The 27,217-nt window shown below is 44.6% G+C and overlaps 1 protein-coding gene across 18 annotated transcripts in view; it reads left to right on the top strand.

Annotated features, from left to right (window-relative positions):
* SOX5 (SRY-box transcription factor 5) overlaps positions 1 to 12,320 on the top strand; it is an 876,032-nt gene extending 863,712 nt beyond the window's left edge. For 17 of the 18 annotated variants that reach the window (XM_053255253.1, XM_053255257.1, XM_053255255.1 and 14 more), the window contains one exon: positions 1,091 to 12,320. In XM_053255253.1, the coding sequence (XP_053111228.1) occupies positions 1,091 to 1,397 (307 nt within the window). In that variant the 3' untranslated portion in view covers positions 1,398 to 12,320. The remainder of the gene's footprint in view (positions 1 to 1,090) is intronic. The other variant, XM_053255261.1, reaches the window with a different exon arrangement.
* The last annotated feature ends 14,897 nt before the right edge of the window (positions 12,321 to 27,217 follow it).

A 27,217-nucleotide genomic window follows, 5' to 3' on the forward strand; every position in this document is an offset into this window, starting at 1 on the left:
CATTGTGGGGGAAATTATGTTGGCCACCACGTTCTTGTGGCAGCCACCATGTTTTTTCCTCACTATGCCCTACAGTAGCGGGTCCCAGCCTTTTAAAAGAAGTGTACCCCTTCTCAGCTCAAACTCCCCATAGAGACTGGGTGAGTGGATGTCCACATACAAATTGGAATGTTACAGTAATGAGACAGGCTACTCCAGGCAGTGGCTTACTCCAAACTAACGTACTCATGAGTACTCCCACTGAAATAAACATTTTGAAGTTAATCCTATTTGAAGTAAACTTGTCCCATTAATTTCAATAAGAAATTATTTTCTTACTAGCTGAACTTACCCCTTCCCTCCGGGGTGTTCTCTGAGGCGGGGGGTCCACGGAGATTTCCGCCTCCACCTGCCGGTTTTGAACAGAAGGGAGGCTGGTGGGGGGGAGGGGAAACCTCCATGGACCCCCTTCCCCCACCACTGTAGAGAATAACCCCGGAGGGGGCAAGTTTTTTAAAAAAATTTTTTAAGAAACTCGCAAACCACCCAAACGGGCCAGGAAGGGTGGTTTCAGTCCAGGGCCGGACCAAACGGGTGGTTCGGTTCGACCCTGAACCATCGAACCAAACCGTTCATGCTGTTTTCATGATGTGCTGTTTGCACATCTCTACTGCTGGCTTCTGTTGTTGCTCCTCACCAGCATTCTCTGCTGATTTGCCAGGTAGGAAGCGGATAGGCAAACAGGGGCACAAGCAGGTGACAGCAACTCCTCCTTCTCACCACTGTTTTCCACTCATTCAGCACCTCTGGGCAATGGATTGGCAGTAGTGGTCAGGAGTGACCAGGGGGTCTCTGGTCATGGGTCCCCTGTAGGGGCCTTGGTCTCAGCAGGGGCCCAACCATGCCAATCCCTCACAGCAGTCCTGATTGCAGAAAAATACATGGAGTATAAATTGGCATAGGTAAGGGGGAATGTAATACCCCCTTGGGAACAGGTTATGATCCCAAAATTACAGCTGAGGGTCCATAAAAATGAAAAGAACCACTGATGAGAAGATACCCTTCCCCATTTGTAACTCTTTCCTTTATTGTTCTCCCTTTCTGCCCACAGACAGCAAGCACAGATTCCCATTGCTACAGCCGGTGTTGTCTATCCTGGAGCCATTACGATGGCAGGAATGCCTTCCCCACATCTGCCCTCGGAGCATTCGAGTGTGTCCAGCAGCCCAGAGCCTGGCATGCCCGTTATCCAGAGCACTTACGGCATCAAAAGTGAGGAGACTTCTCACATCAAAGAGGAGATGCAGACCGACGACATCAACGGTGAAATGTATGATGAGTACGACGAAGAGGAGGATGACCCCGATGTGGACTATGGCAGTGACAGTGAAAATCACATTGCAGGACAAGCCAACTGATAAGGGGTCTAAATTCTTGGTATTGACCTTGGAGGACTTCATTGGAAAGCCCCAACTGGTTTCTTACCCAGTGGCCAAGCACATGAACTTCATCCTCCTACACTGACTGTTACTTAAACTCTTAGTCTTAACTAGTTGGGACGTCTGCTGATTAATAGAGATCAGCCTGCATCGAAAACTTTTTAAAACAAACATTTTTTTGTTTTAAACAAAACAAAAGTTTCAAAAAGAGACCAAGGCTCAGAGGAAGAAACCATGACAAGGAAGACAACTAACAACAACAACAACAAAAAGGACGAAAATAAGCTATGGGTAAAATAATGCCAGTAATTCAGCTGCTATACCCAAGCACTGAAGTCTTACCCGTTCAACCTTTTATTATTATTTTTTTTCCAAATAAACTTTATGGCTGTTTGTTCTACAATGTTCTAGAAAATTCTCACTCAGGTACACAGTGCCAACAAGTGGCTTGTGAATGTGTTCTGTTGTTTTGTGCTACAGTTTAAAAAAAATATATTTCTTTCGGTCGGGGACGGGGGAGGTAATGCACCTGACAGGGAAAACAAAAGAGATGATAAAAATTCTTTATACTTCCCCCTCCAACTTTCCTACCTTCTTTCCCTCCTCCTTTCCAGAGAGAGTGTTCAAGACGCATATGTGTCTGGCTGGAATGTGGGGACAGAACCCATTTTGGTTCATGTGGCATTGTGTGTTCTAATTCACTGCTATACTGGTCAGTGGCAAGGAAGAGATCCGGGCACATCCTACTGGAGCTGCAGTACTACACCTGTACAAAGCCCTGTAGAGGTCTACATTGGTGTAAACCAGCTGTAGAGTTGGAAGGTCCCTCAGGGTCTTCTAGTCCAGTTCTCTGCTGTAGCAGTTTCCTGCACTGAGCAGAGGGCTGGATTAGAAGCCCTCCAAGATCCCTTCCAACTCTGTTCTATGGTTCTATGAATTATTGTGCAGATAATTCTATTAATTATTGCACAAGCTTCTGCATGGTTTTATAGAGTTACAGCTCATACACTAGCCCTCAGCTTATTTTACTTTTGCCTGTGTTCACTGAATGCAGGCATGGGAAGCGGGATCACTGCTCCATGTGTGTGTGGCCTTCTCCAGCTGCCAGGTTGTCCGCAAGGTTTCAGCCAAAGGTCTGAACTTTAGGATTCTACCTGAGATCATCTGCATTTAAGGTATGCACTCTACTACTGAACTCTGGTCCTTCCCCTCCAAAAAAATGCACCATTTAGTCCCAAATAATGCAATCACTTGGCTCTGCATTTGGCCTCCCTTCCTCCTTGATCTACACCCATCATTGATGGGTTCCCTGGTCATCAGTTGCCACTTGACCTAAAAAGCGCCTAGAGGATTCATGTGCCCTCATCTTATCTTGATCTCTACTGGTCAGTGAGGGTCAGGAACTGAGCATATACTGCCATATGGACTATAACTGGACATCATGTACTTCTGTTGCTACCATCTCCACAACCAGTCCTTCTCTTTCTAGGCAGGGCATCTTTTCACCAATTGCACACCAGATGTAGTCTCTGAGCAAGTGCCAAATTTGTACTAATGTGCTGAACTACTTCCATTTCACGTTTTTGTTCCCTCAGTTGGATATTGTTTCTTCTTTTCTTACATATCATCTTCAGTCTTAAGTTAGGGCAGTGCTGAGTCTTAGACAATCTCTTGAAGAACCTGATTACCAGCAGCTGGTGCAATTAGATTTTTTTTTTTAATTTTAAGTTTTATTTTTTACTCTAAAGGAAACTGTAGGTGCCATTCTCAGGTGAAACAGCGAGAGAGAGAAAAGGAGAGAGAGAGAGAGATAAATATAAGAACAATATTTAGAAAAAATACTTTATGATCTTGGATTTGTGTATGCGTGTACGTTTTTGTGTGTGTGTGTTCATGGTACTAATAAGAATAAAGACCCAGCAATTGTTAGGGGGGAAATAAGTTACTGGATGATGGTCCCACCTTCTTGAAATGATTGAGTCTACATGATGTCCTTAATTGACACTTCAAATTGCCGCATATAAAAGGAGATGGCCCACTGTTTATGTATTAAATACAGTGCTGAGGAATAGAAAGGGTTACCCTTCTAATATTAATATTGGAATAAAAGGGGTGAGGATTGGTCAATGCCTTGCATTCAGACATTCAGAACCCACAGCATTGTCGTTCAGGTGTCAGGCAGTGACTGAAGTCAGAAGCAGAGCTGTTCAAACTCATAAAAATGGCATCTTGGATGAGCTGGACAAATGCAGGCATGATTCACCCAGTATGTGTAAACTCTTCATCTTCCTTAAAGGAGTGAGAGGATTATGCAGACTGGTTGGGACATTTTACTTAAGATGTCATGCTTCTAATATCAGGGCACACACTTCTGAAGCCTAGTCAGAAGCCTCTGCCATCCAACATACATTATAGCAGGTCCAGGTGTCTGAAATGGGCCTTAGAATGAGACATAGCAATGGCCAGATCAGTCCAGCACTGTGATACGTGACATTGTCCCAATGTCATTGAGACATTATTTTTGTATGGCAGATAGACAACAGAAACAAATAGGTTCTGATTCACAAACTAACTAAATCCAGGTACTGACATTTAAGTTGATTTAGGCTGCAATCCAATCCACACTTTCCTAGGAACAAGCCCCACTGAACACAGTGGGACACTTCTGAGTAAACCTGTGTAGGATTGGGCTATTAGTCCCTATTATTATTATTTGATTATTATTAATTCAATTTCTATACCGCCCTGCACATAGACATGTGCATCTAGATCTCCAGTGTCCAACATTGCCTTATTCGCTCCAATGCAGAGAATGTTTAGTATGCACAATTCCATCCCATTGAGAATTCTCCCTGTTGAGCTCTCTCCCAAGCTGGAGGGAATGAGACAGAATGCTGTTCTCATGGTGCTCCATGAGCTGAATCTATGTAAGCTTGGCTCCCTGTCATAATGAGGAAGTGAAAGCTATGAAATCCATGTGCTTTATTCTCATGTAATATTCTTAAGACCAGCATGTCAACCAGCTGAAATCCATAGGAGTACAATAGCTTAAATCAAAGTACATTGGCATAAGCAGTGATTCTGGCTTTCAGATGGCAGTCCAGAACCACGGGCAACCACAGTGATGGGCATCCCGATTTCAGAATAAGTGGTTTCTGTACGGCAGCCTGGCACCTCTGCTTTAAGAAACTCTATTGTGGCAGCAATTCACAGAGTGGCGTGTTCTAATGTAGAAATACATGAGACTCATAAGTGAAGCAAATTGAAGAGGCTCATTCTTATATTCAGTGTGCTGCTATGAATCCTATGCATTGTATATGGCAGTTCTCCATAGAAAATGCCACACATATGCTCCAGCATTTACATGTTAAAAATCAAGTTTCTATCCCTTATCTCCACCCAGATAGCCTGGAGTGTTGAGTGGGCAATGCCTGGTGCAATCTCAGACGTTTAGAGGAGTTGCCGAATAACATTTCCAGCAGTTTGGGAGTGAGGCTTTAATGCTCATTCTCATTCTTTGGCCTGCCACCGGATAAATTATGTGGGGAAAGAGAGCATTTGGGTGTTTGCTTCCTCTGCCTCATTTACATAGGTTGCAGAATTCAGGTTATCTTGATGCAGAATTCTGGGGTTTAGCACAGATACAGCCAGAATCCGCTTAGCATGGTGCATTCCTACGTCTGTCTGCGCTCTGTTTTCAGCATGTCCCTTTTCCAACCATTTCTGCGGTGCATCAGGTGCTCTAGAAACCCGACAGATGTTGAAATTCTCTTCCCGAGATGTGACACCACACCCTTCAGTAGTAACACCATTGCACAACACTGGTGTAATTCAAAAGGCTGTGTTCTTACACAGGCCAAGCAGTCAAGATGCCCTATCCTACATCCTCATTTACCAATGCAGCCAGCATCGGAAATTCAGGAAATATTCCTAAATGAGAAAGAACGGGTTGATTCAGTGCAATAAATTACTAACAGCAGGTGTGGAATCATCCTCATTCCTTTTGCCAGGACAGACTGGATTAGTACCATTCAAGGGATACTTAGTTATTGAGATTTGGGGCCGGGTTTGTTGACTTGGAGGTTCCTTCCATCTCTGTACGTATGTTGGCAAGTCACACAGGCAATATACATCACTTGTACATTTTCCATCAGGTGATAACTGAACAATTGATACTTCTCATTTGTATGTGTGAACTCTTAAAATAATTGTGTAGGGATCAATGAGATGGGTGGTGCTGGCACAAAATGAGTGTCTCATGGTCGACACACTCTTGAAAATATCTGGTCATATTCAGTGACTATAATGTATTTGCCTGAGTGTGTCCAATATGGTGGCAAGCCATATCTGACAACAGTCCTGCAGGCACAGGACATTGTTTCCAAGGTGGTGATATTGTCATTGGAAGTCATTACCATCATTTTGTATAATATTAGATATTGATAGTACAACTGTTTTATTTGCCCTCAGATTTGCAAAAATGGTGGCACCTACAGATCTCCTGGCATTGATACAGAACATGTACTTGGAACATTCAAAGTGAAGTCTAGATCTGAGGGTGATCTAGGCTTGGACTTGGTAGGGAAGGGACTCCAAGGGTAAAGACCAGTTTCGGAACTGATCAGCCAGTCTCCATCCATCCTTAGTAACCCTTTGAAGAATTGTGCTCTCATTGATCAAGTCAAAATGTTTCGACAAACACAGGGCTCCCTGTGCAGACTTCTGGCAAACCAAACAATTCCCCCGAGTCACTGAAGAGTTTTGACAATACTTTGGTGAACAGATAAGATGCGTGTTATATCACTTATAATCACACCTGTATGATGAACATCTTTGCTTTTATGATTTCCACCTCTGCTTCAGCAATCCCCCCGCCCTCTCTCTCTCTCAAAAGACTTGCTCTGGGTTGACGTTCAGAGTTAGTGCATCATGTCCGCTATGTCAGAGATGTCTTGTTTTGTATTGGTTGTATTTGATGACTGTGAGGTTTAATTTTTTTCCGTTGAACTGCCTCTTCATGCTAGTGTTGTAATGGTACTTATAATAAGAATAATAATGGTCAGCTGTTCCCAGATAGCAAAATATGCATAATTTATTGCCCTCTCTTTTTCTGCAATATGTTATTATTTCTGATTTGGCAGTTATCACAGACAACAAGTACAGCTGTTAAGGATTTGTGTGTCCCCCTCCCACCCAAGTATCCTCTTCATTTCCTTTTGATATATAATAGGAGAACAGCAACAACTTTTTCCCCCTTTCCCCCCCTATTCCTTTTAAAAAATAATAATGTTGGGCCCACTGTCCCATCAAGTTCAGACTTTTCTTACAGTGAGGTGAATAATGGAATTGATTCAATACTTATTTGGTTTGGGTTATTTAATGACATTTTAGAATATATATATATCTTTTTCTAAAAGGACAAAAAACTAAATCAGATGTTCCCTGTCTTTGTGAACAAAATATTCCTGACTCTTGTGGGTTCAACCTCACATTTGCTGGACACAATTCCCAACATCTTCTATAGTCTGGGTTAATTATGTGACTTTGGACAACATGAATACTTTGTTTTAGCTCCAGGTTGCTTCCACCAAGGTAGGCATGGTTGGAGCAAGTCATAAACACACTACTTATGGGGAATATGTCTTCTTGAGTGTTCCTGTGATGCAAGCACTTATAAATGCATGCAGACCTCTTACTTGCATCCCCCGCTCCACTGAGGCAAGCTTCAAAAGGGAATGAGATTTTATTCCGTAATGTAGATCTGATTGCCCCACTCAAAATTGCATTGGACTTCTATTACTGCATTGGCTGTCCTAGATTGATTCCAGTGGGTCTGTGCTTGCAAGCGTTTGCTCAGCTGGGTCTAAGCAGTTGAAAAATCTTGTGTAAACATGGACCACTTCTGTGAGTAACTGGAATAGTACTGATCTCCATTTCATGGGGGAAAGCATGCTTTTTTATGGGGGGAGAAAGTGCTTTTATATTAAGCCAATTCACTGTATGTAAGGCAGAGTTTTCAAGGTTTGGACTCAAACTTCCTAATGAGGTAGCCATAAGAAATAATATGAAGGGTGGATCCATTCAACCAGTCTCAACTTTAGTCTCATGTCAACTGTTGCATGGGTAGATTCATCTTGGCTTGCCTGAACAGGAAAGAAAGTAGATCTGGGCAGATATGGAGATTTTATCCTAGGATAGCAAGTCTCAAATTTAACAGGTTGGCTCTGAGATCAGTACTAGGAGTATTAGGCATGATCTAGCTAACAGCAAGCATGCTAGCACATGTTTCAAGCTCCCCACGGAAATCAGTGAAATAAAAAGGGCTTAATTCTGATTAGATTGTGTCTGATCCTTGAGCATTAAGACCCACTGGTTTTGTACCCCTCCAATAAAGGTAAAAGTAAAGTGTGCCATCAAGTTGATTTCAACTCCTGGCGCCCACAGAGCCCTGTGGTTTTCCTTGGGTAGACTACAGGAGGGGTTTACCATTGCCTCCTCCCACACAGTATGAGATGATGCCTTTCAGCATCTTCCTAGATCGCTGCTGCCCAAAATAGTACCAGCAGGGCTTCAAGCCGGCAACCTTCTGCTTGTTAGTAAAGCATTTTCCCACTGTGCCACTTAAGGTGACATACCCCTCCAATATCCTCCCAATATATTTTCAAGCCACCTCTTCCTGTCCAGCTAAGAATCTTATAAATTATTGTTTTGTGGGGGTTGAAGTCTTACATTTTTATCCTAGTGGCCCTGATCCAGATAAAGTTAATCATGACTAAATGTGTAAATATGGTTAGAAGAATTGTACTGAAAATCCCATTGAAATCAGGAGAACAGGTGGGATTAACTTAATTCCCGTCATTTTCAATGAAACTTAGTGATAGTTAACTTTAACTGAACTGTGGCCATTGTCCGACATCCAGAACAAAAAACCACATGTGGAACGAGCACTCTTGTGCTAGTGCAAGAGGATGGCTTAGTTGTGCTAAAGTGGGGGATTTTCACAAGAGTGCACCTGTGCTATAGTGCTCTTTCACAAAAATTCCCATTAAAATAAATGAGGCATGATGCAGTCAAACAACACTAGTCTGCAATGCAAGCTCCAGACCTAATGCAACTGCTAATGAACATAAGAACAGCCTTGATGAATCAGGCCCAAGGCCCATCTAGTCCACCATCCTGTTTCACACAGTGTCCTTCCAGAGGCCTCTAAGAAGCCCACAGGCGAGGGGCATGCCTCTTTCCTGCTGTTGCTCCCCTGCAACTGGTACTCTCAGGCATCCTACCTCTGAGGCTGGAGGTAGTCTGTAGCCCTCAGACTAGTAGCCATTGCAACAGCTAGTACAACATCCTCCCACATACAGTTAATTGGTCTATATGTTGGCCATTTGTCTTTTAATGCAATACCTTTCTCCTCCCTGACACTGTATGATCTTGTAGAATAACATAAACACAGGCAAAAATGAGAAAGAAAATATTTCAAAATTATCAGCTTATAAGTGCAATGAAATATATTCTTTCCTCACACACACACACACACACACACACACACACACAAATTGTTCATGCTTTATATTGGCAAAATAGGATTGCTAAGTGCATTTAACATCTTTCTGTAACTGTTCTGCTGTATTAATCTCAAAGGGGACACTAACTATTATTACAGTATTTAATTAGTTGAGTAACCAAATCCTCTTATTAATGAATGGATAGGGGGGAATTCTTTCTTCGGTGACAATGTTTCAGAGATTGGGTTTTGGCAGTAGACTTCCTTCAATTAATTATTTTTTAACAAAAGAAATTGTCTTTAACCTTCTTACAACACATTTTCAAACCCACCCACCCCCCCACTTGGTAACATAATCCAAAGGAGATGAACACTTATTGTTCTCCCAAAGAAGTCTCTGACATCACGTTTCTTCTAAAGTTGAAAATAATTACACTCAGTACAAACGTAAGCTTCTCTTAGCAAAAACTTATCCCCTAGAATTAATGGCAACCACACAATAGCGTCTCTTTAAAGACATGGTTTAATAAGGGTGAAATGTTTGGTTTCTCCTTTCTGATTGAGTCAATTCACCAAGCTTGAATCCAAATGTGTTCAGCTCATAAAGCACAGAACTCTTGTAGTGCTAGTTTAAAGTACAGTCTTGAAGCATTGCTGTATTAGATTCTGTGCCCCCCCAAATCTCTTTCTCTCTCTTTTACCAACACTCAAGTTGTGATCCACACAATTTTGGTCCCAATTCAAAGAGATACAGTTATGCTTAAATCCTGTTGAATCCAGTGGGGTTTGTTAACCATGACTAACTGTGTTAAACATATGCTTAATATTCTCCCAGTTACAGTCAATAGAACTTCGAATGGTGCTTAACTTTGGCTCAATTCTGCCTTTAAATTTCAAGTCATGCCAATTTCAACTGTTTTAGGTGATATATCTTTTGTAAAGGTCCTGAATCCAACAATGTTCATAACTGCGGGTACTGAGGGGAAAAACAAATATAGACAATATGCATTTGGAGCACTATACCGCCCAAGTTATGAACATTTACATTCCATTGCATGAAGTGAAGAGTTGAGTTATGTGTTTAAATGTGTCCCACTGAAATGGACAAAATTTGCAAGTGCTTCATTTTCGCTGGGTTGCGAATTTTTGTAAGACATTTTAAACTAGAATAATTTACTTAAGAAACCCTCCACCTACCCACAATGCGTTTCAGCTCTCAAGCATGGTCAGACTGTGAAATGCGGGTATGTTTTGCAAGATGTGCCCAACCATTTCACCAGCTGCCCAGAGAAGAAAAAGAACTCACACAACAATATTCATTTGGATCACTTCCCCAGTATAAAACTGATCATGGGGTCCAGCCCTCAGACGTGCCCACAGGGAAGCAGTGATAGGCCCCTTACCCCATCTCGCTAATACCATCTTTGAAATCTGATATGCAGGGCCAGTTTGCACGACCTCTTTGGCTACCTCCCAGAAGAAGTTAATTGCATTAAGTTCTGTTGAAATTAGTGAATTTCCTAGGCCCAGTGGTTTAGATAGACTTCAACGTGGTTAGCAATAGCGGGGTCAGAACCCGAGTGGAACACACAGGTGCTCCTCCCATATCCTTTGGCAAGCACAGAGAAATGTATTGTGTGGATTGACCAATCAAGCAAGCCACATATATGGCTGGATGCAATTTCCTCAGTAGTGTAGGCATTTCTTCAGAAACACTAGGGGTCCTGAGAAATGCTGGCAGCCATATCCACATAGTGGAGTGTGTCTGGTGATGATCAGGAGTTATTTGTGTGTGTGTTTTAAAAAGTGTGCTTTGGCAACCTGCCTCCAGTCAATCATCTACTCCCATGTAGCAAGCTATGAGGACTTTACGTTTGTGAAATGGTTAGTTTCCTCTCTGTGTGGTGAGAGAACAGCCACCAAGTTCTGAGCGGTGGATAATTTTGAAGTAGTTCATTGGAAAGGAGCCAGACAGACATGCACCTTACAAAAATGCTTTAGCTTATCATAATGGGATCATAGAATGTTAGAGCTGGAAGGGATCTTGGAGGTCTTCTCCTTTAGCCCCCTGTTTAGTGCAGGAAACTGCTGCAGCATCCCTGATGGACGGCTGCCCAGCCTCTGTTTGACAACCTCTAGAAGAAGGAGATCCTTTTCTAGAAGTTTTCAAACAAAGGCTGGACAAATTATTATTATCCTCCAGTGGAGACTCTTACCATAATGGAAACTGAGATCATGTTCAATGGCAGCACCTATTTTCCATTATGGGTCATCCTGAGAAGTGTGCGTTCGGCTTCATTTCTACATGTGCACCTTTTCTTCTGGATTTTATTTGCAAGAATTTGTTTTGTCCACTGATCAGTTTATCTCCCTGGCCTCCCAGCTTTTAAAAAAGAATAGCTTACTGATACAAGGGCCAATCTGCCAAACACTGTACAGTGACTTCATGCCTTTCACTTGGGTGGAACAGAAGTCTTATAGAGGCCTCGATCCAGGCAATCAGTGGAGCAGCCCCCACCGTCGCTAAGCTCACACACAATCCTCTTATTGTATGACATATTCCATTAGAGATAATCTCCTTGATCCAAGAATCTGGAGTGGAAGAGGGAGCTGTTGTCCTCTCCTGCTCGTGTGGAGCTTTCCCTCTCCCTCGGCCAATCAAGTAATCAGCACTATCAACTGACAGCACTTACCACCTGTCAGGCAGTGAGTTGAAGGCAGGGATGAGAGAGCCCTAGACTGAACCTGGCACCCTCATCCCCTCAACACGCTTAACAGTAATTGACAGCACCAATCACCCATCAGTGCATACAAGGTGTATTAACATTACATACATACCCATTTGCATTGGCATTAGGAGAGATCTAAGAATATATAAGCCACCTGTTTCCATTCATGAGCAGCGCTTCTCAGATCAGGGTGAATATATATTTCTCTAGCTCTGTTGGTTCTAAAGCGCTTATTTCTCCAAACTTTTTTTTTAAAAAAAAAATTATAAGCCGAAAAGAAGAAAAATGCAGAAAAAAGAAAAAAAGAGAGACAATCAAATGCTTGGAGCTTAAAACAAAGTACGTGTGCAACCTACCATCTCACTTGAAATTTAATAAAAAGAAAATAATTATGTAAATATAACATAGAGTTATAGATTTATATTTTGTTCATAACACATAGTGTAATATAAGTTGTATATTTTCATGTTTTGGTTTTATGTTATCATTCACGCCACAGTAAATAAAAAAAAATGAGTTGATGTACTCTTTAAAAAATTCTAAGATGTGGGTTGCCAGAATCCTGGTTTGGGGGGAGTGGGGAGTTGGTTCTTTTTTTCATTTCCCTTTTTCAGTATTATTTGCCCTGCAAGGCACCAATAAAAACAACAAATGTGTTCTTTACCTAGACTGTGCTTCTGTTTGCAAGTTCTTAATGCCAAAATGTCTGACTGAGTTATCTCACAAACCAAACCTCTGATCTCTCTCTCTCTCACACACACACACACACACACACACTCAAACACATATATCATGGTTTCACACAGCATTATTGAGCACGCAATTCCCACTGTTTAAAAAACATCCAGAAATTATTAAAAATCAATACATTGGCTGATCTACTTCAGATTAAATATACATAGCCCTCCCATTCTGCCATACAACCGCTCCCAGTATCAAAGCCCTAGGCCAAGCCATTCCAGGAGATCTAAAGGGTTGCAGAGAAAAGCGGGATGCTTCACCTTTTTCTATTTTATAAAGGCAAAGGACAGATTTCTCCATGTGGGGGTGGAATGATGGTCCGGGGGAGGCAGAATTAAGTTCAAGAAGTTTTTTGCCATTTTTCTGCCATGAAAAAAGCCACTTATATGACTTTTTGAAAGGTTTTTGGGGGGGGGAATAAAAAATCATTAAAAATAAATTAATTGACCAATCTGCTTCAAATTAAATATACAAAGCCCTTCCATTATGCCCTGCATCTGTGCTGAATATCAAAGACAGACTTGTAGAAGAATATTCTCTGATACACTTAATAGAGTGAGTAGAATAATTCTCTTAAATATTCCCTCCTGTGCTAAATAATGCAGGAGAATATTCTTTTACGATCTATTCTAAGCCCTAGGCCAAGGCATCTCAGAAAAACAAGGGGGGTGCAGAGATAATCCATACAGAAGTCCCATATAATCCCACTCATGCACCTTCTGGGTGGCTCCCACAACGAGGCAGACACAGCACACAAGCAGGCAGTGGCAGAGGCGGCAGAGCAGAGGGCTTGCTCAAGTCTGGGGGCAGCCAGCACTGGCCTCCTGCCTCCCAAGCCCAGCCCTCTGCTGCTGGGAAGCCTTCATCTCATCCCATGCTGCTGAAGAGCCATGAGGCAGGAAGAGGCCACTGTGCTAGCCTCACTCACCCACCAAGCAGCGGATCAGCAGTTGAGGGGAGCAGCAGCAGCCTGCCAGGACCCAGGGGAAAACTCTCAGGGAAGGGAGGTTATGCAGAGCCCGTGCCAGCTGCTGACGATCCCGAGCGCGGGCCCTCCAGGGTAGTGGGGAGGCGGGAGCCTCGGACTTGTGCCCCAAGGTCCAGGCCTCACAGCGCCTCTGGTCATTCCCACAAAAATGTTTCTGTGTTTACAGACATGGTACACTCAAGACAACATAATGGGCCAGTTCAGATCAACACAACCCTGCATGTATGATAATGTTGGGGCTCTGGCAAGAACACACCCATCCTGGCATTACCAATGGACATAGCAACACACTCTCAGCACACCCATTAATCATGTGAGAGGCGTGTTCATCTGAATTACCTTTCTACATGCACTTGTCAGCACATCCCCAGTGATGACAGGGAGGCTGCATTCTCGGCATGGTGCTTATATTATGACTTGACTTGTAAAAGACTATTCTCCTGCATGATTTAGCATAGGAAAGAATGGTTCAGAGAATCATTCTACCCATCTATATATTTAATTCTCTTAGCTGGCATGCGTGCCCAGGATTTGGTGGCAGAACTCTTGCGAGAGTTCCTGGCATTGGGCGAGAGAGTTCGGGGCAAAAAAAAATGGTGGAGGATGGTGGCAGTTGCGGGCCGTCCTGGCTAGGCCGGGCTGTCCCAGGTAAGGGGGAGGCGACAGCGGTGGCAGCAAAGCCCGGTCTGGCCGCTGGGGGTGGAAGGCGGTGGTGGAACAGCAGGCCAGGCTGTCCCAGGTAAAGGAGAGGCGGCTTTGTAATACACGCCTCTACTATAACATGAACATTATGTCCTCTTCTAGCCAGGTAGGACTCAAAAGTGTCCCAAGCCCACTCCACCTCCATCCACCCCTCACTTCCTGGGCTGGTGCAGCTGATGACAGTGTCAACAATATGCAGGGAGAAGGAAGGGAGAGAAGTTTCCCCCTGGAGCACCATCCCTGGCTGGGCCAGGCAGGGTTGGAAGCTCATGGGGATGGGGTCAGTGTAAGCCAAATTCAATTTTAAAAGTTTAAATAAGAAATAAGACAAGCTGTTTCAGAAATGACAAGCTATTTTCTGATCTGCAGTCTAGAAGTACCATTTCTGAGGTACTCCAAAGCAAGTTGAGGAGGTTGTGTGTGTGTGTGTGTAAGTTCACCCATGATTCCTCCACACACACACACACACTTCCAAATTGCTGAAAAAAATTCTGTTCTCAGCTGCATGGCTATTGGCATACTTTGTTTACAAAATGTTCTTAAAACAGTTAAGAATAAGAAGCATTCTAAAGCAAAAGGAATGAGAAGATGGTTTCTGTCCCAAAGGGGCTCACTATCTGAAAAAGACATACAAGAAGATCCCGCACCAGAGGCTGCCTTGGTCAGCCTGATGGAACGATAGAGGGTGACCCTGTCAGTCCTTTTGGATTTCTTGGTGGCTTTGGGTATTATTGACAATAGTACCCTTCTGGAGCATCTGAGGGGGTTGGGGATGGGAGGCCCTGCTTTGCGATGGTTCCACTCTTACCTCTTGGACAGATTCCAGATGGTGTCCCTTGGATACTCTTGTTCTTCAAAATCTGAACTTTCGGATGGTGTCCCTCAGGGCTCCATACTGTCTCCAATGCTTTTTAATATCTACATGAAACCATTGGGAGAGATCATCCAGAGATTTGGTGCTGGGTGTTATCAGTATGCTGATGACACCCAAATCTATTTCTCCATGTCAACATCGTCAGGAGAAGGCATATCCTCCCTGAATGCCTGCTTGGAAGCAGTAATGGGATGGATGAGGGATAACAAACTGAGATTGAATCCAGACAAGACGGAGGTACTTATTGTGCGTGGTCGTCACTTGGGAAGCGATATTGATCTACCTGTTCTAGATGGGGTCACACTTCCTCAGAAGGAACAGGTATGCAGTCTGGGAGTGCTTCTGGATCCACACCTCTCCCTGGTTTCCCAGGTTGAGGCAGTGGCCAGAAGCGCTTTCTATCAGCTTCGGTTGATACGCCAGCTGCGTCCGTTTCTTGAGGTTCATGATCTCAAAACAGTAGTACACTTGTTGGTAACCTCCACACTTGATTACTGCAATGCGCTCTATGTGGGGCTGCCTTTGTACATAGTCCAGAAACTACAATTAGTAAAAAATGCGGCAGCCAGGTTGGTCTCCGGGTCATCTCGAAGAGACCATATCTATTATATTAATTATCGTAGACTCTGTGGGGATGTGTCCCAGCAACCCAGCGGATTGGCTGGGCAGTGGAGGCACCGGATTGTCTGGTTGGCCGCGTAGGGAAGTGGCCGTTTGGGGAGGAAAAGGAAGGAAGGAAAGTGGGCAAGTGGAGAGGAGAACTGAACAGACTGGGGCAGAAGGGAGGGGAGAGAAAGCGGGGGAGCCTGGCTGGGCAGAGACAAACAGTTGGCCGCTTCGGAAGATGCTCTCTAGAGGGAGGGCTGCAGGAAGGAGCTGGCTAAATGCTTGGCGGCCCGACACCAGGGACTGGAGGAAGGAGGATGCGGCAACGGCCAGCAGGGAAAACACAAGCAGGCTAAAAAGCGGAGGCGGGGTGGGAGCACGAATGAGAGAGAGAAAAAGAGAGAGAGGGGTGGAAACAGAGGAGGGAGCAAGAGAGGCAGTGTGGGGGGGGGCAGAGCGAGCAAGAGAGCTGTTGTGGGGGGGACAGAGTGAGTGAGAGAGCTGTGGGAGGACCAGCCAAACAAATTCTCCCAACTAACCCCAAAACTAGCTACTCCTATATTACAGGAGTTGCACTAGCTGCCGATAGGTTTCCGGGCAAAATACAAAGTGCTGGTTATAACCTATAAAGCCCTAAACAGCTTAGGCCCACGGTACTTAAGAGAGCATCTTCTTCTGCATGATCCCCATCGTCCACTGCGTTCATCAGGGGAGGCTCGTCTGTGGCTACCTTCATGTCACCTGGTGGCCACCAGGGACGGGCCTTCTCTGTTGTCGCCCCAAGGCTTTGGAACACACTTCCCGTGGGAAAGGATCTAAAGACTTATCTTTTTACTCAAGCTTTTTAGCTTTTTAACTTTTAATTTTTTTAACTTTTGATTGTTTATTATTTGTTTTAAATTGTTTTTAGTATTTGTTTGTTGTGAACCGCCCTGAGACCTTGGGTTAGGGCGGTATGAAAATGTGCTAAATAAATAATAAATAAATAAAATAATGGAGAAGGCATTCTCTTCAATACCCTGGGCCTAAACTCTTTAAGGCTTTATAGGTTATAGCCAGTACTTTGTATTTTGCCCGGGAACATATTGGTAGTCAGTGTAGTTCTTTTAACATAGGTATAATATGGTCTCTTCAAGATGACCCGGAGGCCAAACTGGGTCTCCGGATAAAATAAATAGCAATTACATACTTCCATATCAACCCAAGGCTGAAATCCCAGGCAACTTTGAACTAAATGGAACTTATTTCTGCATAAACATGGTTAGGATCACCCTGTAAGGGAGATTTTTTAAATTATTTACTACTATTACTGCTACATCAAATATCTATATATTGCATTTCAAAAACCGTGGTGATTCTCTTTATTTAGCAGGGGGAGAGTAACTGGCCCTATCCACCCCCAGCACAGTACCTCCAGTGACTGTTGGCTGGTGTCTTATCTTACGTTGCTTTTTTTATTGTGAGCCTTTTGGGGACAGGGATCCATCTTATTTATCTTATTTATTTATTATTTCTCTGTGTAAACCGCCCTGAGCCATTTTTGGAAGGGCGGTATAGAAATTGAATTAATAACAATAATAATAACAACAGCAGCAGCAACAACAACAACAACAATTCTCAAAGTGGTTTACACGGAAAAGCAGATAATAAATAGGATGGTTCCCTGTCCCCAAAGAGCTCACTCACACTCGAGAAAGAAACATAATGCAGACACCCGTAACAGCCACTGGAAGGATGCTGTGTTGGGGTTGGATAGGGCCAGTTGCTCTCCTATTGTTAAATATAAGAGAACCACCACTTTAAAAGGTGCCTCTTTGTTCAGTTAGAAGGGGTATTTACACATACATATATTTTTTAAAGTCTCTTGTAAAAAAAAAACCAAGAGTGTTCATGGGGATTTTTAAAAACACCTCCGCTTCCACAAGCAGCTGCAATGACTTTCTTTCTTGTGAAGTTTCAAACTTCTGGAGGAAGCTTGTTCTTGATTGAGTTTCTGAGTTTCCCTGAAAAGGAATTAGTGTCGGAGTGAAGTATGAATGATCTGCATTCTCCCCACAGCTTTGTTTCTCGCCTGCACAAATGAGACATTTTCTGTAGGAGGTGGGCTGAGCAGGTAACCTACATTCTTTCGAGTGAATACAAGAGGGCAATCTATATTATCATATCAGGGAGGAGCAAATTATACCAGCAACTCCCCAGCAGACAATAAAGACAATCCTGACAGCAGGATCAAAACAGATGTCAAACTTCTCTTTTCTTCCAGGCATATCAATGTCTAAATGACAGCTGAAGGAGGCTGTTGATGGACTTCATGCATTATTCTCCAGGTGCCTGCTACTTTGGGGGTGGAGGAGGGGCGATACAAATGCTATCTGTATTCAATTTGATCAAATCATAAGTCAGTTTGTCAATAAGACAGCCGGAACAAGCTGTCTGTGAGTGCAATTTCCCTTCCAACGCTTTATTTTGTTAAGGTGATCCCTGAGAAATACAATATGAAGATGCACTGTGGAGCTTTCAGCCTTGAAACCTCTCTCTCTCTCTCTCTCTCTCTCTCTCATTTTCATGTACTTTGCCATAATTTGGCTTTACATCTTAAAGTTTCCTTCACATGGGAAGCTGCCATATACTGAGTCAGACCATTGGTCTATGTAGCTCAGTATTATCTAAGCAGACTGGCAGCAGCTTCTCCAGAGTTGCAGGCCGGAGTCTCTCTTGCCCAGGGGCGTATCTAGGGTAGCGCAGGCAGGGCATGTGCCCTGGGGGCCACTTGAAGGGGGCACCATTTTTAAAATTAAAAAAAAAATGGCTGCTGAAAACAAAAAGGCCACCACGGATGCTCAAATGGCCTCTGTGAAGCCCTAGGCCATGCCAGGTCTCACAGAAGCCATTTGAGCATGCATGGCGGCCATTTTGTTTTCAGCAGCCATTCTGTTTTCAAATTTTTTTAAAAAAATGGCTACCGCATATGCTCAAATGGTCCCTGCGAGGCCCTAGAGGCCAACGGGGGGAGGGGGAACCTTTGCAGACCCCCCCCCATGGCCTTTAGGAAGCACCCCAAAGGGGATACAGGTAAACTTTTTTAAAAAAATTAATATAATATAAGTTAATGTACACATATTCAGTTTGGCACTATGTACAGAGAATTGGGGCTTGTGAATACTGAGCTGAAGCTTATGAGCTAGGATTGTATTCATTTGCTCTTACTTTGCTTCTTGTGATAAGTGAGTTAAATGTGATGTCTTAATAATATGGCTATTAATGGTGAGTTTGTCTTTGAATCAGTGTGAAATCCTGAGTATTAAGGCCCACTGGGAGTTTCTTGCTCTCTTTCTTTCATTTCAACTGTCTTTCTGGAAGACTAGAATATATTCCAAGCCATGACACAGTTTACTCTGCATAGCCTTTAATTATTTTCAGAGTATCTGGGAAAAGTCAAATTCTCCATTTATTTTTAAAACTTATGTAATAGTGATGCTATAAGGCATAGTAGAGAATTAGACAGGCACTTCTGTTTAGTTTTCCAAGTACACCTCCACATAGTATTTGGGTATTTCATGAGCCCCAGCATACTGAAATTTGTAGTTCTCCAGCATTTTTTGGTCTGGCTATGCCCACTGCTAAATAGTTTTTTGAAATATTAAAAGATTAACGAGCTTGACTTGTATTTTTCAGCTGATATTATGGTAAAGTTATCTGAAAGATTGGTGTCAGATGTTTGGACAGGGGGCGCAATTTCAGTGCTTGCCCTAGGTGCTATTTTCCCTAGATATGCCTCTGCTCTCGCCCTATCTTGGAGATGCCAGGGAGGGAACTTGGAAACTTGATGTTCTTCCCAGAGCAGCTCCATCCCCAAGGGGAATCTCTTACAGTGCTCACACATGCAATCTCCCATTCAAATGCAAACCAGGGTGGACCCAGCTTAGCAAAGAGGACACTGCAGGCTGGCTACCACAAGACCAGCTCTCCTCTCATGAGAAAGTTGCAGGCTCTTCTGTTGATAATAGTTTTAAACATTTCAGCTGTAAGAAAGCACAACCCTCATCATTAGTCGATAAAGTTGTAAAAGGAATTTTTTTTTTTTTTAAGGGAAATATTATTGCTCAAGCCAGGCACTCTGGCACACAAATTGTGCATGCAAAGGCCAGGGACCTCAAAACTGGTAAAGAATACAACTGTAAAGACACTTGCATGGGAGAAAGGACTCTAATTTTTTGATTTGATCTTGCATTTTAAAATTGCTTTAAAAAGCAGTTGTGGGAGGCCAGTGGGATTGGGACCATAGGCCAGGAGAGGGAGATTGATTTCTCCCACCTTGCACTGTTTTCATGATGTAAATCTCACACTGGTTGTAGATGTACATCTTGTGGAAGAGCTGTGAAAGGGCTTCCTTTCCCTGTATAATCTGGGTCATCCACAAAGGTTATTGGGAGAGGCACTCTTGGACATCTTGCCTCCCAGGTGCCATTGGTGGCAATGCATGAGTGTATTTTCTCAGGTGTGGCATCCATCCTTTGGAACTCCTTGCCTCAAGAACTGCTTGGCTCCTTTGTCACTGGCATCCTGCTACCATCTGGAAGTGATTTGGTTTCAGCAGGGCTTTGGCTTTAAGCTTGCTTGATGTTAGCTGGATCTCTCTTTTATGGGTAACGTTTCAGGTGGGCCGATAATTTTATCTGCTGTGGGTTTGGTTTGTATTTTATGTTAGCTGCTTTGGGAGACTCATGACTGAATGAGAGGGAGAGGGGAAGAGAGAGGGGAAGGAAGGCAGGAAGGCCCGCCCCCTTAGGGAAATCATAGATATGTTTTCCCTAATGAGGTAAATGTCAGCTGAGGGACCACTTTATTTGGCGGGAAATTGTTTCCGTTCTCAACCTTGGGTCCCCAGCTGGTGTTTGACTACAACTCCCATCACCCCTAGTGACAATACCCTTTGGATGATGGGAATTGTAGTCCAATGCGAGCTGGGAACCTAAGGTTGGGAACTCTTGGTGTAGAGTTCCCTACACCAAGGAAAGGATTAACTCTTCTTCTGCTGTAGCTTCACAGTCTTGTTCCAGCCTACAGGTGCTTTTTAAAGAAATATAAAGGGGCAGGAGATCAGATTAAAAGCGCTATTCTCTCATCTTGCTTGACTTTGCATTCATTGACATCAGTAAGATTTCTGTCTGATTAAAAATGCACAGTGGGACTGCGTTAGTAGTAAAGGAAAGGAACTCTGCACGTGCTTGAGTGGTTTCTTTCCAGATAACTTTTGGGAGCTGAGACCTGGCCCTGAAATTGTTTAGTGCAAGCTGTAAGGTGAAGCAGAGGTGTATGGAGCTTGGTGGGGGCCGGGGGACAAAGTCTGACAGTGGTACCCTCACCCCAGGGGCATTCCGTCACATGCACAGAGCATGTGCATGCCCCAAGCCACACCTCCTGTGTCTGATGTTAGATCCAAGGGGTGTGGGGCCAGTGCCTAGAACAGGGCTGTCACAGCCCTGGCTGAGTTGTATTTCCTCTGTCAGTGGTTGATGAAATCACTGAAAGGGAGTGGGCAGGGGAAATGAAACTCTGCCGGGGCTGTCATGTTCTCGGCACAGGCCCTGCCCCCTTGCATCTGACATTATATGTAGGGGAGGGGCCAATGCCCAATGGGAGCATCCATCCCTCCCCAGCCAGCGTTTCAAACCGGGTGGGGGTGCGGGAGGGGGCAAGAGGATGTCATGGCTGAGGGGGGGGGAGCCTTGGGGGTCCCCCAGACCCTTGGGGCCTAGGAACAGTTGTCTCCCCTTGCTCAATGATCGCTACGCCCCTGAAGTGAAGGCTTTGCACAGAAGCCCACAGTCGAAAAATTACCCATATCCTGTCTAAGTGTGGGGAGCTCTCATCAGCAGGCAAATTTCATTGACCAGCTAACACACCTTGAAAGACCATGAATGCAGCAAGAGTAATTGAAGACCAGTGTTCCCTCTAACAGGGATTCCCAGATGTTGTTGCCTACAACTCCCATAATACCCAAGCAAAAGCCATTGCAGCTGGAGATTCTGGGAGTTGTAGTCCACAACATCTGGGAATCCCTGTTAGAGGGAACACTGCCGAAGGCTCCAAATGTGTTGTAGGATCTCGTGGTGACCTCTAGACAGATCATTCTTGGGTCAGGACCGGGGCAGGAATGTAGAGATACAAGCTGCCACCAGCCCAAAAATCAGGATGATAAATCAAAAACCTTGTTTTAAGTGGATGGAAGCCATGATCCTAGAATGGGAGGGCAATGCCTGGTACTACTGGTAGAAGAGAGGCAGTCTGAGCCAGGAAGGAGGCCTACACAAGATGAAATCTTCAGAAATGGATTCATGGGCCCAGCTATTTTGAGGTCCATATATTTGTTTGTTCTGAACTCATTTTTTTGTTCAACAGCCCTGGTGCTGAAACATAAACCCTTTGTGCATTCTGGATGTTTTTCAGTCTTTCATGATATCCAAATCTCGGCTTTGGCAAGGATCACAAATGGACAACATTTTCTGTGGGAAACTCTGACCCCTTCTCAAAATACCGTTGGGAAGCGGCCATGCTGCTGATTGAGCCCGCGCAATATCCACATTAGTGCTCTTTTTGTTGCAAATTGAGATGAAAGGCTGAGCATTTTGCCATTCCTCCAAACCTTTCAATTTTATGTCAGGGCTGTTTAATTGCCGGCCGCCATTCGACAACCCTTCAAGCGCAAGATGGCTGGCAACCCCGCTGCATTCTAAAGACTCTGGCATGCGTCTTTGTTGCAGCTAACCACAGTCACCCCTAGCCATCGCTCTTGATGGGGGAGAAATATGTGCAAAATCTCTTCATTCAGCCTAATAGTATGATCTGTCAGTCAGATTTAGGGCACTGAAAGTAGCCGGTGATAGCCTCATCTCTCTTGATTGAATCACTTTGAATTAGTGTAACTCTCTGTCATTTCTCTGGCAAGGGGTGCGCTTCTGACCATCTGAGCAATACAAGCGCCATCTTTGGAAGGGGATGTGGTTTCCCATGGCTTCGTTTAGCTCTCGGAGACTGATTTAGTCTGTCATGCTGGCAAATTGTTCAACATCATCTATCCTCCTGTAAAAAGACACCCAGCTTGCTGCTTTTTGGACAAAAAATAAATATTGCAAGCCACCAAGAATGGAAAAAGTGCAGCTGCAAAAGAGCAAGAATCGCAAACTAATTTGAGCAAAAGCTCTCCAAACTAAGAGCTGACTCCACGTGACATTTGACTGGCTGTTTTTGTCTTGTAGGGGCCACGGGATGCACATTGTTTGTTTATATATTTATTTATTTACAACATTCATATTTATTTTTTACAAGTATAAACCCACAACAAAATGTTGCAGTGTGCACCTGAGCAAGGTGTAAGGTTTAAACCCCTTTCCCCCTCCGAAGCAGAAAGGGTTGTGACTGTCTTGAGGGAGTATTTTTTAAGGTGAGAAATTCCTCACTCTTTTTGTTCAAGCCCTTCTCCTCCCCCAGGCACTTCACCACTGAGTTCCATTAGCTCCACTCACCTGGTTGCCTGTTAACTTCCCTCTGAGTCTGAAAATTCTGTTTCATTACATTACTTTGAAACATGTTTTGGTGGGGTTGTGGGGTTGGTCTCCTGAGGTTTTTTTCCTTGAGATTTTTGTGATATCAGATTATCTGCAGGTTACCCGTGCAGGCCCACAGGTCCCCCAGTTATGCATCTATAAGGTTCATAGCATTTCTATTTATTTTGGACATAGATATAAGATGTATTTAGAAAATGGAAACCCCACTCTTCAGAACATTGACAAAATAAATGTTATGCTAAACATATAGTGTGGGCTCCTGGATCTCCCACCCCCACTCTAAATTAAACAGCAAATGCAGGAAGAGCAAATATGCTTGGGACCATGATGCAGGAGAAGGAGTCTCTAATCTTCTCTCCAGTGCCACAGACCTTGACAAAAGTTGCACCTCCAGAACCACTACTAATCCCAGGAAGTCAGCTTCTCTTGGTGTCTATGGCATCTTCCCTTCTTGGACTGTTATTACAAGCCAAGTGTGAATCTGGAAGAAATCAGCTGCCTGTTATGTCTCTGAGGGCAAGGGTCTGGATTGGGCTGAGGACTGTGGCTTTTAGCTTTGATCCTTAAACCCCCTCCCCCGTGCCAGTTCCCATCATTTCCATGAAGTTTCAACCAAGGCTGTGTTCTGAGACTTCCTGATCAACTACTTGAATGGACTCCAACAGAGCCAGCAAGGGGCAATGTTTCTGGGAATCGATGTCCTGGTTGATCTCCAAATAACTTGATTGGCTAATGCACATCCAGCTGAATTGACCTTAAGCAATTCTGCTACAATATATTCCTATGCCATTCCATGCAATCATGCAATATTGCAAGCCGGCTTGGCTGAACTCAAGTTATAAGAGGGGTCAAGTGAAAGTATATGGAAAGTGTTACGTTTTTCTTCATCAGGACCTCAAACTCTGATGAATGGTTGATCTCAGGGAGCAGTAAACCATCCCTCCATCCATTTCCTGTTTGGGCTGCATAAGAAATTGGGGGCAGTCTTGCTGCCAGTACTGCTGAGAAGTCAGCAGGGGCGGAACCACCATTGGGTGAAGGGGTTCAAAGAACCTGGGTTGCCAGCAATCGGGGGCCGCAAGCCCAGCCCCAGACACATCCCCCATGTCTGATGTCAGATGCAGGGGGCATTATTTCAGTCCCAAACGGGGCCATACGGCCCCATTTGGAGCTGAAATTGGCTCACGCTGCCTTGGCATCACTCCTGGTGCCAAGCCCATGCTCCTGGTTTCGCTGGACCACGCTCCTGGTCTCGTTCCTGGAGACCATGCTCCTGGTCTCCATGCAGCCCCATTTAGGAGAGAGATCAGCCACGCTCAGAGGCGTAACTATAGGGGGGCAGGGGGGGCACGTGCCCCGGGCGCCATCTTTTCTGGTCACGTGGGGGGCACCGCCATGACCAATTTTTTTTAAAAAAAAAAATATTTTTTTGTTAATACAAATGTTTCCTGCTCAGTGCAGCAGCGCTGCAGCAGTCAAGGGAGCGCATCGGTGCCCCCTTCCCCACGAGCGGTCCCTTCCGCGCCACCTGCACCCCCCCCCCATTGCTTTGCTGGCGCCTGGCGGCCAGTCAGTGGCCTGGCTTGGCAGCGGCGGCGGGCGCTTGTGAGGAAAAACCTAAGTATAATGTAGTATGTTGGGGGGGCGGGGGGGCGGGGGGCGCCATTTCAGTGCTTGCCCCGGGAGCCGTTTTCCCTAGTTACGCCTCTGGCCACACGCTGCATTGGCAGCACTCCCTTTAAGGAGGGAGAGTCTCTCTGGCCCACGCTGTCCAACGCTCCTCCCCATTTGGCAACCATTTGGGAGGGAGACCACATCCCCTGCGTCTGATGTGGGGGCGTGGCTAGCCGGGCCCCTGCATCTGACATCAGACATGGGGGGTGGGGCCAGGGGGCTATAGCTGCCCCTGCACATAGGCTGCCGTCAGCCTCCCTACACTGCAGGAAGTCAGCAGTTTCTGTGGTCAATATGCCTATCCATACTTATTGCCCAATGGAAGCTAAGAGAGAATCATAAGAGGCACAAGATGTGGAGTTTGGATCTAGGCTGGAACAAAAGTCAGTACAGAGGACAGAAGAGGTGGGCTGAAGTTGCAAATTGGAATCCAGATAGTGAAGCAGGGGATTGGACTGGGAGGCTGACGCTGGAGCAGAGAACAGCTGATTCTGTGTAGGACACCTAATGTAGAGCTGTTGCACCAGCATAGGCCTGGCTGAAGCAGAAGAGTGTATATAATAGGAGGAAGCCTTTCCTGGTTCTCTAAGAACATAAGATCAGCCCTAGTAAATCAGGCCCAAGGACCATCTAGCCCAGCATCCTGTTTCCCACAGTGGCCCACCAGATCCTTCTAGGAAGCCCATAGGCAAGAGATGCAGGTGTGCCCTCCCCACTGCTATTGCTCCCCTGGAAGTGGTATTCAGAAGCATCTTACCTTCGAAGCTGGAGGTGGCCTATAGTCCTCAGACCCTCTCAGGGTCCTGCTTGAGGAGATTAATCAGATCTTGCTTCTTCCTCCTCTTGAGGAGGCCCATTGGAAGGACAGCCCTGATTTGTAACTGCCACTGCTCCTGAGTTCCATGGGTGATGGAGGAGGGTCCAGAGCTGAAACAGGGATCTCAGTGCGGCACTAGGCAACCCAAGAGCTCAGGTTGCTTGGAAGGAGCATCCACTCCAACACCAGTTGTTCCTCAGGATCTGCGGTCACCAAAAGCTCCTCATCAGTGCTGGAAGGTCCCACAGGGGGCAGCTCCTCCTTCACAGAGGAGTCTCCAGAGGAGTCTCCTTCACAGAGGAGTCTTACTTGGATCCACATCCTTAGTAAGGGTGGATCCTGACAGGGTCTGCTAGAGAGTTCTGTCCATCTGCTGAGATGCAAGCAGGATGTTCTTGGATGAGCTAGCTTCCTCATTCATATCAAGGATGGTTTTCACTGCACATGTGCATATTTTCACATGCACACAGCTGGTGGTCCTTCCATTGGATGGGGCAGCTCCATATGAGCACTGGAGCTCAAGGGACCACAAGGGATCCCTGGATCAGAAGAACTGAGGTGTAAAGACCAGGCCTTTGAAATATGACAAATGGGATCACCACATCTCCATCCAACTTTCTTTCAAAGTTACCAAAATGACAATGATGTCATTGCTTGTTTCATGTATGTCATCCGCAGCCTCCCTCGGCCTGCTGACAGAACTCAGTTATGTCATTACATGCAGTAAATATGTCATCATAATTTATCTTTCCACATCGTAAATAGTTTATTAGATCACATTATTACACCTCCAGATCTTTCTCTTTCCCTTCCATACGAATGGCAATTGCTTCAAGTATTTACTGTAATTATGTCACTTGATGAAATTACAGTAATTACATCGAAAAATGATAGCCCGTGACTAATGAATTAAAATAGCATGGAAATTCACATAAAAATGACATTAAAAAATGTTAAGGATCTGAGGCAAACTCACAAATGCAAGGAAATTTATAATTAAGAATTTAATCTCCAATAACATTGCAGGGTGCCGCTTTTTTTTTTTTTTTAAGATTAAATCGCAGATGTAAGAGGACTGTGAAGACAGTTTTTTTAAAAGGAAGCCAGGCAAATGAGGAGCAGGAGAGGAGTACAACCTCACCTTCTGCCCGAGGAGATGCAGATTCAGGGCTGCTACCTTTTCACCCCACAGTTCCTGCATCGCCCACACTGCTGCTGGCTTAAAAAAACAAAATCAATACAGTTGTGCAAGAACTCTGTTCCACAAATGCCTAACATTGTGCAAACACCATTGTGTGACACTGCCACCCCATTCATACAGCCATATATACCTGGGTACAGTCTCTGGAACATAGGAACATAGGAAGCTGCCATATACTGAGTCAGACCATTGGTCTATCTAGCTCAGTATTGTCTACACAGACTGGAAGCAACTTCTCCAAGGTTGCAGGCAGGAATCTCTCTCAGCCTTATTTGGAGATGCTGCCAAGGAGGGGACTTGGAACCTTCTGCTCTTCCCAGAGCGGCTCCATCCCCTAAGGGGAATATCTTACAGCTCTCACACTTCTAGTCTCCCTTTCGTATGCAACCAGGGCA

Source organism: Hemicordylus capensis, chromosome 5 (assembly GCF_027244095.1).
Source record: "Hemicordylus capensis ecotype Gifberg chromosome 5, rHemCap1.1.pri, whole genome shotgun sequence".
Classification (NCBI taxonomy): domain Eukaryota; kingdom Metazoa; phylum Chordata; class Lepidosauria; order Squamata; family Cordylidae; genus Hemicordylus; species Hemicordylus capensis.